This window comes from Clytia hemisphaerica, unplaced genomic scaffold, assembly GCF_902728285.1.
Source record: "Clytia hemisphaerica strain Z4C2 unplaced genomic scaffold, Clytia hemisphaerica genome assembly, whole genome shotgun sequence".
Taxonomy (NCBI): Eukaryota; Metazoa; Cnidaria; class Hydrozoa; order Leptothecata; family Clytiidae; genus Clytia; species Clytia hemisphaerica.
In genome coordinates this window covers 76,313-89,228 of record NW_027103283.1, presented here as the reverse complement: position 1 = coordinate 89,228, position 12,916 = coordinate 76,313, and the positions used below count along the sequence as shown (strand labels likewise).

The window sequence follows — 12,916 nt, the reverse complement described above, 5'->3', positions numbered from 1 at the left end:
TCAACAAAGCCTCAAAGACAAGCACAAGTCTTCCATAAAATTCACAGATTCACAGATCACATTATATTGGATTAGCAATGACAACCTGAATCTCAAGCAATGGACAAGAAACAGAGTTTCAGAAATACACCGATTCACAGATATCAATGAATGGAAATACTTAAAGTCAGAAGACATGATCGCAGACTTGGGCACAAGAAGATGTGAATCAATCAAAGAAATAGATCAAAATTCTCACTGGATCCAAGGATATCCATGGATGAATCAAGACGCATCAACATTTCCAAGCCAATCAGTTCAGGAAATCTCACTCAATGCTCAAGAGAAACAACTCATGAAAAAGGAATCAAGGGATGATGATCGAAAAGAAGTTATCAATTGCTTCATTTCCTCCACAAAACTAACACTTCCTGAGGCTATATCAGACAGGTACAAGTTATCATGCTACTTGTTGGATCCCAACTTCAAAAGATTTCACACGGTCATCAGAATCATGGGATATGTTATCAAATACATCAATGCTCTTCGAAAGAAATTTACCACAACTTCTAAAATCAATCCTCTAAATCAATTACCATCTTTGACCGATGAGGATATCAGCAACTCCAGACAATACTTCTTCAAGAAGGCAACACAAGAGGTGAAGCACTTCAACGATCGATCAAAAGTATGTGAAACCATGGAATTGAACCTCGTCGACATTCAACAACATCTACATTCCAAGCTCAACATTGAATTTGCCACGTGTCCTGTTGGAGGACATAATGTTCATGGTCGGGTTGAGAGAAAGATATCTGAAATCAAGAAGTCAATTGAAAAATCTATCAACAAAGAACGTCTATCCATATTGCATTGGGAAACACTTGCATCAACCATCTCAAACACAATCAACAATTTACCACTAGCTGTTGGAAATCATAAACATTTCGAGATGTCAGATCTACTAACTCCAAATCGTCTACTTCTTGGGCGTAACAATGAAAGATCACCTACAGAACCATTATCTGTGTCTAATGACTACGACAAGATCATTAGAACAAACAAAAAGATTTACGACACTTGGTTTGAGTGCTGGCTCACGGCTCATGTACCTAACTTGATGAGTCAACCAAAATGGTTCAACAACGACACAGACATAAAAACTGGAGATATCGTGCTTTTTACAAAGCAAGAGTCAAGTCTTGCATCTACTTATCAATTTGGTCGAATTCAGAACGTCAACAATGGTCGTGATGGAAAGATTCGTGAAGTTGATGTCGAATATGTAAACAAAACGTGCAACCCATCGTTCAGTCCGTTCATTGATATTGATCCATGGTATTGATGAAATTGATATCACCTCACAATTGTATGGGTTGAAGAATTGAATCCTTAGTTTATAATCATCAAAAAAAAAACAAAAAAAAAACACATTTTTCATTCTGTTGGGGGAGTGTTAAGGCAGGCAACCTTAAGTTCTCAAAATCTCAGAGTCCCAAACAACACTCCCACCATTTTTCACAGAGTGTCATTTTCTGTGTCTTCATTTGTTTTTGTCATGTTTGTTTACATTTTTCAGTTTGGTCTGCAATTTACACACTTTTCTACCACTTTTGGTATTTTTCTTTAGTTTTGTGAAATTTATATGTTTGGTCAGTATTTTATCCATTAATTTATGTCAATTCAATATCTACTTTACATTTTCACTAATTTATTTCATTTTTTGTCAAATTAATTTTTGGTCTGTAATTTATGCATCTGTTCTGCAGAATGCATAAATAGAGGTCATTTCAGCCACTTGCCTCACTTCAACAGAGACATTCAAGGAGTCAACATCAAATTAGTCTCTTATCAATACAAACTTAGTCACTTTTCATACACTACACTTGGTGTTAGTCTAACACACCCTGTGTACATGCTGCCTACACAGCTTTCACATTCAGGCCAGCTGGTGAGTTTTTCTCTTTTTGCTTTCCCTTCCTTTGCCTTTTGCTTTCTTACAGTGGCTATTAGGTTTAAGATACATTTTCATTACTTATTTTTCTACTAGCATTCAATTATACTTAGCTTACACATAGAACTTTGTCATTCAAACTTCAATTTTACTTTATTTTCATATATACATTAGGACTTAGTTTTTGTTCAATTTTCTATTTCAGTTTGAACATATTCAATGCACACTACAGTGTTAACCGTTACGAACACGGCTTCCGCCTACCTTCATTGACTCCTATCCTGTTTGCTCATCTCTGACCCCACACTTTGATTATACTTTTCGAATGTTTTGACCTCCAAATTTTTTGCTTTAAGTTAAATGCGGGTTTTCCCTGACATGTAAACAAACATTACTCTTAGGTTCCAAATAAACGGGGGGGGGGGGGGGGGGGGGGGGGGTTTGGAAAATTTTCTAGATTTTGATAAACGGGGGAGGACCTTATTACCCAAAAATAAGGTAAAAATAGGCTATTGAGAGCAAAATAAGGCGCCTTCTCTTTGACAGCTGAAAATATTCTTAGAGATTGATAAACGGGGGGGTTCTAATAAGGATTTTTTTCATGGACCCACGAATTTTTTTCATGGACCCACGAATTTTTTTTTTGGACCCAAGAATTTTTTTTTTGGATCCACGAATTTTTTTCATGGACCCACGATTTTATTTTGTGAACCCACGAATTTTTTTCATTGACCCACGAATTTTTTTTTTTGACCCACGAATTTTTTTTGTGAACCCAAGAATTTTTTCTTGGACCCACGAATTTTTTTCATTGACCCACGAATTTTCTTTTTGGACCCACGAATTTTTTTTGTTGGACCCACGAATTTTTTTCATTGACCCACGAATTTTTTTTGTTGGACCCACGAATTTTTTTCATGGACCCACGAATTTTTTTTTTGGACCCACGAATTTTTTTCATGGACCCACGAATTTTTTTTGTGAACCCACGAATTTTTTTTTCGGACCCACGAATTTTTTTCCGACCCACGAAGGCACGCAACCCACGCAATTTCTCACATTCCACAAATCCACACATATCCTTTTTTCTCAAGAATTATTTTGAGCGGGAAAAAATTATCATTGCAATATTGACACTTTTCTTTTGTTTGGAGTTAGTGCACAAAAGTTCCTAGACGACTAAAATTGTTCCATTCATTACTTTTTGCTTTATTTCTACTATGTATAAATTAGTCGTCTAGCTTGCTAGACTACTTTGACTGAAAAAAACTTTTTGACAAAAAAATCGGAAAAAAGGTGTACACATACCTTAATGTATAGGACCTCCACCGGGGTAGGTCCAAAAAGAGAATTTCCCTAATTAGCATCGAGGCCACGCCCTTTTTGTCCACAATTAATCATAGACATGTCCGGTCATAAGATCAGGTGTTTAGAAATTGATAAAGCTTTTTACGAATCCTGAATCCCAATCCTACAATCCAGCGAATCTACCAAAACCTTTCAGGGTAAAAACAGTTTCCCGGGAGAAAAAATTTAAATGTCGGTGTCGCCCTGTAAGTTCAGATGGGGATAAGTCAACAAAAAAAGGACGATTTCACAAGTAACAGATTCTATCTGTAAGATGGTATTTCTTCTAATCAAACAATCCGAATCCCATGTCATCGTCGGACTCTTCGCTTTCCTCTTTAGCTGCCTCCTTCTTTTCTTCCGTTGCAGCTTCTGGTGCGGCCGTAGTGACTGCAGCAGCAAACTTACTTGGATCAGCCAAGTATTCCTTGATCTGTAAAAAAAAAAAAACATAAAAGAATTTTCAGTTTTCAAGCTCATTATTGAGCTTCAAAAAGCGCAAAAACTGGACAAAATAGCTGTTTCTGGCTGAAAAACACGGTTTCAAGGGTTAATATCTCGAGTTAGGTACATAAATCACCTATACTTGCAATATATCTCTAATCTTAATTTTCTGAGAGCTTTCCAAAAATATACAACAGGTCTCCGTTTTCTCGAGCTAAAATTGTCATTAATTTTTAACCCTATGATTTTTGCCTGAGACCGTCATATTTGTCCGAAAATCACACCAAAGTGTCCGAAAAAAAATTGGAACCCAAGTTATTTTGATTCCCCTACCCCTTAGCTTTCCAAAAATGTATAACAAGTGCTTCTAACAAAACAGTCGAGCGATTCCAAAAAAAAAATCGAACAAAATTCCTTCTACATAGAATGCGGAATGGAATAAACTGATCGCGCAACAACCAAATTGAATTTGAAAACGAGAAGTGCAAACTATTAAATCGACAGAAGTCAAAAGCTCTGTGTAGTATTATCACGGACATACCGTTGCGATTTGCGGAATATCTATATCAGCTTCAAGACAAACGGCAGCGACGTTCTTGAAACCATTAACAATCGAGTGTGGTACAGAGGCAGTTGTTGGGTACCCAATCGCCAAAGAAACTGCAGCGATGTTTGAGATTCCCTGTTGAAAAGAGGACATGTGATCAAAACGAAATTTCTGTTCCCAAACGGACTTAATGAAAATATTCAACCTAAAGTCAAATGAACGATTTCAGGTTTTCTGCAATGCTGCAAGACATATCTGGTACACGTTTTTTTTAAGAAACACTTTTAAGAAACATGAGGCTCAGAATGCCTTAAAACTAAGAAACATATACTGAGGCTGAGAAAATAACATTTTTTAATTCGTTTTATTATATACCTGTAGGCAAAAACAGCCATTGAATAATTCCTGATATACCATGGCTATTATACCACGGTAGAAATTTTTTTTGTCGCTCTTGTTGTATCAAAGAAATTCATTAAAATAAATCTATTGTCAATTTCATGAACAAATTTATGATTCAAAGTAATTAAGAAAATCATTAAAAAAAACAAAAAACATTCGAACGTTTCACTTAAAACACTCCCATAATCGAGCGTTCGAATGTTATTTTTTATTTTTAATGATTTTCTTGATTACTATTAACATAATTAATGTTTTGTTTTTGCCTTAGGTATATAATAAAACATATATTCAATAGGTTTTCGTTGGTTATTGGATTTATTAACCCTCGGTGATGTATATTCAACTCGGCTTCGCCTCGTTGAATATTACATCACCTCGGGTTAATAAATCTCAATAACCAACTTTTAACTATTGAATATCTGCTTATTATTAAGAATTTTCCAATCAAAAGAAACATTTAAGGCTCAAAACACTGATTTCTTAGGAAACATTGAGGCTGCTTGCTAAAACTAGTTTCTTGAAAGAAAACAAAAAACGAAAACAACAAAAAAAACGTGCATTCCTTTAAGGTCTTGGGTCACTTTTTTTATCAAAGAGAAACATTTGAAAACTTAAAATCAGTTTCTGAAACGAAATTTCACGAAATTCATTCTTTATTTCTCTGAGGCAGGTGGACAAAGTTGAGCAAATGAACTAAAGTTGCCCCAGACCTATAAATGAAGTTGGCAAAACATAACATCAACAAAGACGATAAAGATACTTACAGAGCAGAAAGTCTTGACAATATCATCATCAGTGATGTCAAGAACAGCAGGACTAAAGATGCTTCCATCATCGTAAACAGCATTGATAATCAAACCATAATGAAATGGTCGAATTTTCAACATCTGAAGTAATGCAGCTTCAGAAGCACCAACCTAGATGTGAAATAAAATATTCAGATAACGGTGCAATACAAGGAAGAATGGTTACAGAAAGCTATGTGGGATAGTAAAAGATTTATTTACAGAATAACTTTGACCTTTGGGTGCTACACTGTAAATGAAATACCTCAAGTCAGGTTTAATCCAGGTTACCCACCCTCAATCTCACTTAAACAAAAAGCTTACACACCTTGTCGTCCTTGTGAATCAAGTGAATTTCACTGAGGATTTCAATCGTTCCTTTGGCAATCTTGGTTGGAATAGCCAAAGCTTGGAAGAAAGATGTCTTTTCTGGACCTTGTCCAGTGTTACCTGGTTGGACAAAGACATCCAATGGAGCAATGGCTCCAGCTTTGGCAGGGGCTTCTTTCTTGTTGCTGAGCAAGGTATCTCTGATTTCAGTCAAGTCTTCTGATGTGAAGACAAAACCAATGTTTCCAACAATCTGGGGTAAGAGCCTGAAAAAAAAGAAAGAACTTTTAATTTGAATCAGAATCTTCGAGATGCAAATTATGATGCCACTTGACTCCATCTTTCATTTTCAAAAAAGGATTTGGAGTTAAAATAAACTCGAATCTGAAAATCATTTTGCAATTCTTTTGAAGATATCACCAGACGGTACTAATAGATAAATTCGATTATCGAAGTAATAGATAATGCTCAAAGTAATCGAACGACCACTTATCGATTAACAATTGAATGTCGAGTAATAAAATTTCAAAAAAATTGTGAGTATTCAATCAATTTTTTTAACAACCCTGCGATAGAATAATTGCGATTCGATTGTCGAACGTAATCGAATCTTAATCGAACGGCCGATTCCTGGGTAATATTCGATTGTGTTCGAGTAATGTTCGATTGGTTCGATTGATTGTCAATTATATTGGATTAATGTTCGATTACAATTATGTTCGATGAGTTTGATTGCGATAAAATCAAATTGGATCACTCAGTTAGAGCTTTTTAGCGTGGACGGCTGAGCGCTTAATACCATACCAAAGCGAATATAATCTATACAATCAAATACAATTGAACGTAATCGAATACAATCGAACGTAATCGAAGCAATCGAACAGTAAATCCTGGGTAATATTCGATTGCGATTGCGTTCGACAATCGAATTTCAATTATTCGATGATTGCGTTCAAATGCGTTCGATTGATTCGGCGTTCGATTCGTTCGATTGACACCGTCTGGACAACTTCGTTAACCAACTGATTACTTCGATAACCAATTACTATGATATATCTTTCAGAAAAACCAGAAAAAAAGCAAGTATTCCATCATCGATAAAATTGATAGGTGGTCATTGACTACCTTTGATTATTATCGTTCATTATTGATTAGGCCGTTCGTAAAAAATTGTTTGGTTCCCGTCACCCGAACGAACGTGATTTCTACTGAAAAATTAGAGTCGGAGAGTCGGAAACCATTTTTCCTGACAGCTAAAACTCCACCATCAACCTCCATGTTTTCTTTTTTGAGAGAAAGAGCAAACGTTAATCTCCCCCAACCGACAGACCCACTTTTTGATGGTTGGAATGACGGGAACCAAGGTATTTTTTACGAACGGCCTTACTTTGATCACAATTGAACGTTCAAATGAATGCAATCTTGACCACGATCAAATGATTGCAATTCCATTGTCGAACGCAATCAAATATTACCCTGGATTTGCCGTTCGATTGCAAAGAATATGTTTGATTACATTCGATTGATTCGATTTTATTCACTCTTGTACTGTACCTATGCGCTTGGCCGTCCATGCTAAAAAGGCTCTAAAGGAGTGCTCAAATTTAATTTAATTTCAATCAAACTTATCAATAATCGTAATCAACCATAATGGAAGATCAATCAAAGGTTATTTACAATTTATCATAAGGCGGCAATCACAAACATCTTCGTTTCGCGTCGCCCGACCGATTCTCAAAAATTGAGTAGAATTGAGTCAGTGAGTCGGTAAATTTGTCGGATTTTTTCTCTCCTTCGTTTAAAAATTTTACTATAGCCGATTTTTTGCAAGTGATTTCTAGCGCATTCGCGGCATTTTGACTTTGTTTATCATTATGTGCCATTTTTTGTTGGAGGTCACAGTTTTCAAAGGTCATAATTTGAAACCACCCATAACACGCGGTTGTTTTGGCTACTGGCTGGCTGGCAGTTTCTTTCAAGAATACACTCCAAAAATGGATGATGGAGACGTAAGAAAACCCGAAAATTTTTACGACCGACGGACCGACCGACTCACTTTAGACCCAACGAGGACGCGAAATGAAGATATGTGATTGCCGCCTAACACAATCGAATATTACCCAAGAATCTGCCGTTCAATTGAGATTTGATTGGTTCGATAGCAATTTTTGTTTGAAGTTGTTCGATTGACACCGTATGGGTAAACTCAAAAGTCCCCTTTACCAACCTCAAAGGCAAACCCCTTTTGTTTGTCTCCTAGCGAGAAAATTTTACACGCCAGAATCTCCCACTCAAAATCAATAACTATTTCCACTAGTGGGGGAGTGTGGTTAAAAAACTTTCCATATCGATTACTATTTTCAAGTAGTGGGAGACTATGGTTTATGTGTCAGTTATTTTAAAACTTACTTTTCCAAATTGGGGTTCTTGGCAATTTGTCCACGAATGGCTTTTCTCATCATAGTGTTCTTGCCCATAAGAATTTCAGCTCTGCCACGGAGAGCAATTCTGGTTTCTTGCATTTGCTTGGAACCAACATTATCAGCATGGACGACAAAGAGACGGGTGTATTTCTCAAACAGTTGTTCAATTTTCATGAAATAGTTTGATTTCCATGTTGACCTGTCTTCCTTGACCATTTTGATTTATGGTAGGGATAGCTTAACCAGCGAATTTAAAGACGTAGGATCTAAATATAAGGAATAAATACTACATAAAATAACCACAAAAATTAAAATAACAAATCAAATAAAGAGAAATTTGGGAATATAGGAAGGACGTAGTATTCGTGTACTTACAGGACTAACTTGGATTTGAAAGAAGGAATCGCTACACGCGTGGAATTATGTAGTTTAGAAGAATGGGTCGAATTAGAACCCTTACCTACAATCAATACTCTTGAGTGTCACGAGCGGCTCATTATGATGTTAGGGCCTTTCATTTGGTAGTCATCTCTGCCCGCTGTTCCTATTATGGATATGAGAGATATTTCAAGCTATCAAAATGGTAGATTTGACATGTGAAAAAAAAGTAAACATTCTTAAAATTTTATCGGTTTTCAGTGCCAGTGGTTGTGGTGACGCAGTAGCTTGGTTCAAGCGTTGGAAATATCGACTTTAATTGAATTGAACCTATTCAAAATGGAGGCAGTGAAAAAGATAATTAATTCTTACCCAGGCATTTTTGAAGTTTTAAATGGCAATAAAAAAGTTAGATGTACCCTTACGAAACATGAAATCCCTTGCACAGAAGATTCATTATCAACCTATATCAAAGGTAAAAAGTTTCAGTTGATATATGGTAATATGAAGGCACCAGAGAAGTATGCTTTTAAGATTGACAATAAGTATAAAGAATTTTTTGTGCCCAGTAAAACATCAAAAACCAAAGTATATTGTAGACTGACAAAAAAGGAAATAAACAATGTCCCTCACGAAATCGAGAAGCACATTGCTGGTTATAGATTCAAGAAATCATACTTTTACTTCAAAGAAGGATCACTAAAGATTGATGACACAGAAAAACCAGAAGATGTGAAAGAAAATGGGGATCAGGAAAGGAAATCTGATGATGATGATGATGCCTCAGATGTTGAAGAAGATGAAATTCCAGCTTACGCTCTTTCAGATAACTCTGATGTTGAAAATGATGAGGAAATAGACAGCGATGAAGCTGTTGGAGAAGATGATGAGTTTGACAAACTATTAAATTCAGCTAAATCAAAGGAAAAGATTTTTGCAGAAAAAACTGTGGAAAAAGAGGAACAAGAAGTTGTGGTAGAAGAGAAGACTGCTATCAAACCAAAAGTCAAAGGCATGAAAAGGAGAGTGGACTCTGTCAAACCTGCTCCGAAATTGATTAAAAAATCCAAAAAAAAGAAGAAAGATAGCATCGTTTCCTAAAAATTTGTTTGTTTATGTTAATTTACTTTAAGTTGGGCGGCAAGCTAAAATATGTTCCGTTCGCGTCGCCCGACCAACTCACCTTCGAAACATTAATCCCGAGTCGGACAAGTTGGAAAAATGTCCGAAAAAGTTTTTGATAGCTATTTGAATCGAGTTTTTGTTTAATTAACCCACATTGACAGTCGAGGATTTTACCGTGAAAAAGGGTAACTTGCATCAGTGGAGGCTAACATGCATAGCCCTCAAATGAATGACCTGGCTGGTCATTACAATACAACTACGCAGCTCCGCTCGCAGCTCTACTCTACCATTTTTGTTTTGATTTATTTTTGTATTTTAATGGCCAGCTGGGTCTTTCATTTGAGGGCTATGCATGTTAGCCTCCAATGATGCAAGTTACCCTTTTTCACGGTACCCTAAATAAGAGATATACTCTATTTAAGAGAAGGTCTCTTAAGTAGGAGATTTCTTTCTCTTAACTAGGAGACTTTTCTTTCTTCGTTAATTTTTGGCCTTCCCATTATTTGGCGCAAGTTTTGAACTTCATAGATCAATTGAGCACGTTTTTTCTCCCTTCTAGTAAAGAAACGCGTTTAAGCGCGGTCAAAACGCAGGTCAAACAGAAGTGAGTCGTTCTTGTCTCTCCTAAATAAGGGGTTTGAGAAAAAACGCGTTTTGAAGATCAAGAGTGTTTCTTCATTATTTTAAAAATTACGTCAACACATGCAAATGAGGCTATTTATGGTTTTTCGAAGTTTGAAAAAGAATGAAAAGATACTTTATTTTGGTTTTTGGGTCATCCGAATCACGGAAAGGTGATCTTTCACGTGATCTTATTTTCATATTGCACAAATAGTCTGCTCTGAAGTAAATTAGTGAAACGTACAGAATTCTCCTAGTTTAGGTAACGTTCTCTTAAATAAGAGACTGAAAATCTCCTAAATAAGGTAATCCTCTAACTTGGGTATTCTCTTATTTAGGTTATAATCCTCGACTGATTGAGTCGCGTTTGAGTTTTTTCATGTACCCTTATTGAAATTTTCAAGTCGAAAGTCGGCGACGCGGTAGGGCCAATACCCCCGAGAGCCGAAAATAAGGTCCGCTTTTAAGGTTCACACATGCGCGCGCACATTTAATTTGGCAAATCAAAGATGGCGGCAAGAGATTTTGTTGATTGCCGACTTGATTCTTCGGGATTCACTAGATTTTAAAAACCCGACAAAATTTACTACCGACTGACCGACCAACTGGATTTGAAGATGTTTTATGACGCGAACGGAACATATTTTAGCTTGCCTTGGTCTAATGTCAAGATCCCTATTTATTGATAAGAATTAAAAGAAGGTCAAGATCATTAACTAAGGCTGTATTTCTTTGTTTTTAGCACTCAAAAAGGAAAACTTTCTTCAATATTATCAATTCCAACCTTTCTATAATTTTTAGTTACAGAAGGGTAACAGAATTAGCTGAGAGATGTTGACGTTAACTAATTTACCTAATGTCCAGTAGATGATGACAAAATTAGTTATCAAATAAATGTAGGCAGTCACGGAAATCCTTGCATTTTCAAATGCAACGGGTCGAAAACGAAAGTGACGAAAAAACCCCGTGCAAATACACGATCACTGCATCCGTTGTATTTACACAGAGTGGAAAAATGTTTCGCTTGATCATAAAAAAATGCACAAATCAAAATTTTAACCCGTAGACAAAAATTTTCTAAAAAGGCTAAAGAATCTTCTAAAGAAAAAATGAAAATGCCATTCGTCTTCGTTTTATGCCATTTTCATTTTAAAGTTGAGATTTGTTAATTTTCGCGCATTTTGCCTTACACGTTCTAGCTCATTTGCGCATGGTCGGAAAAAATTGTTGAAACCATTGCAAATGCACACCCCGTGCAAATGCAAGGATTTCCATGACTGGTTGGCTTGAAAAGAATATTTTTTGTGTTGCAGCGGGAGATTGAAATGCAACAAATAAACCAAAATCTTTATTGAATAAATACCGTGAGTGGTCCTAAATCTGACAGCCCTGCCTTAATCCGATGGGGTCTTTCAAAGATACAAACTAAAATGAAAACAAATCTTTCTCTGTGACGCAATGAAGATACCAAAGTGTCATATAAGCTTATAAGATTTGATACACTGAACCAATTGAACCAAATAACAATAATTGCTTCTTATACAAAACATAATTTTTTTATTACAAAATTGTTAACGGTTTAAACACAAGCAACAGATCCAGAATAATAGAATAATAGAATAATAGAGGTAATTATTTTTACAACTCACACTTTTTTATCACATTAATTGAGACATCTTGACATTATAGTCATCCTGTTAGATGTTTTGTTTTGAGAGTTTTTGCAATAGTTTATTGTTCAACTTGGAGAGGAAATATTTGTGAACATGTAATTTTTTTCATAGCAGTTATTTTTTTTTTGGGGGGGGGGGTCGGATTTAGGACCACTCACGGCATATACAGATCATGTTTTTATTTTTTATTATTTTCTTGGGGATGAATAATAAGAAGAAATTTCAGCCAGAATCAAATTTTGGGGTTTGCTGGAAAAGATATTTGCAGGAATTTACCAAAAATTTTTATTTCCGCTTTTCTTGACCAATAAATACAGATGAATAGGAGGGACCCAAGTGTATGTTGTTGTTTTTTTTTTTAAGGGGGATCAATCCTGAGCCAGGAATGTCTAAACTCTAATCAAATAAATAGTGAAATTAAAAAAAAAAGTAGGGTATTAGCCCTAAAACACCCTACTTTTTCTTAAAACTAATACATCATAATTTTAGGTGTAATGTACCATTAAATCTTTCTTCTTTTTTTTCCTTTGTTTTTTTTAGGGGGGGGTTTAAAAAAGTGCCACTTTTGAATCCATGCATCAGACCAAACCAAAATTGAACTAATTAACCCTTTATGTGCCAATGTTGGTATAATAGACATGGGCTATATAGGAGGGTTTCGCCATCCTGTAATGCCCAGTTTGAGTTAGAATTTGGCCCTGCTTTACTTGATTCTATCCTCTAGCAAATTAATTTTTAAAAATGTTTTACCACTGGGCACCTTTTCGGTCATTCAGGCTGGTCCTCGCCGCGGTGCCCAAAGAAAGATTAGACTCTAAGTTATCCAAAGAACTATGAACAAGCTTCTGACACCGTCTAGATCCGGAGATATAAGCCTTTAAATTTTAAACTAGCAATTTTCTTTTTAA

The 12,916-nt window shown here is 35.8% G+C and overlaps 2 protein-coding genes across 2 annotated transcripts; one reads left to right on the top strand and one right to left on the bottom strand.

Moving 5' to 3' along the window:
• Nucleotides 1–3,525: 3,525 nt before the first annotated feature.
• On the bottom strand, nucleotides 3,526–8,687 carry LOC136805136 (large ribosomal subunit protein uL10-like). The gene is made up of 6 exons (XM_067061706.1): nucleotides 8,587–8,687; nucleotides 8,198–8,477; nucleotides 5,787–6,054; nucleotides 5,438–5,590; nucleotides 4,266–4,406; nucleotides 3,526–3,713 (listed from the first exon to the last, which is right to left on the bottom strand). The coding sequence occupies exons 2-6, from the start codon at nucleotides 8,425–8,427 to the stop codon at nucleotides 3,567–3,569; spliced, it is 939 nt and encodes a 312-aa protein (XP_066917807.1). The 5' UTR covers nucleotides 8,428–8,477; nucleotides 8,587–8,687; the 3' UTR covers nucleotides 3,526–3,566.
• A 134-nt stretch (nucleotides 8,688–8,821) lies between these two features.
• LOC136805148 (surfeit locus protein 2-like) lies at nucleotides 8,822–11,051 on the top strand. The gene is made up of 2 exons (XM_067061714.1): nucleotides 8,822–10,349; nucleotides 10,383–11,051. Exon 1 carries the CDS (start codon nucleotides 8,929–8,931, stop codon nucleotides 9,688–9,690), a length of 762 nt encoding a protein of 253 aa, XP_066917815.1. The 5' UTR covers nucleotides 8,822–8,928; the 3' UTR covers nucleotides 9,691–10,349; nucleotides 10,383–11,051.
• The last annotated feature ends 1,865 nt before the right edge of the window (nucleotides 11,052–12,916 follow it).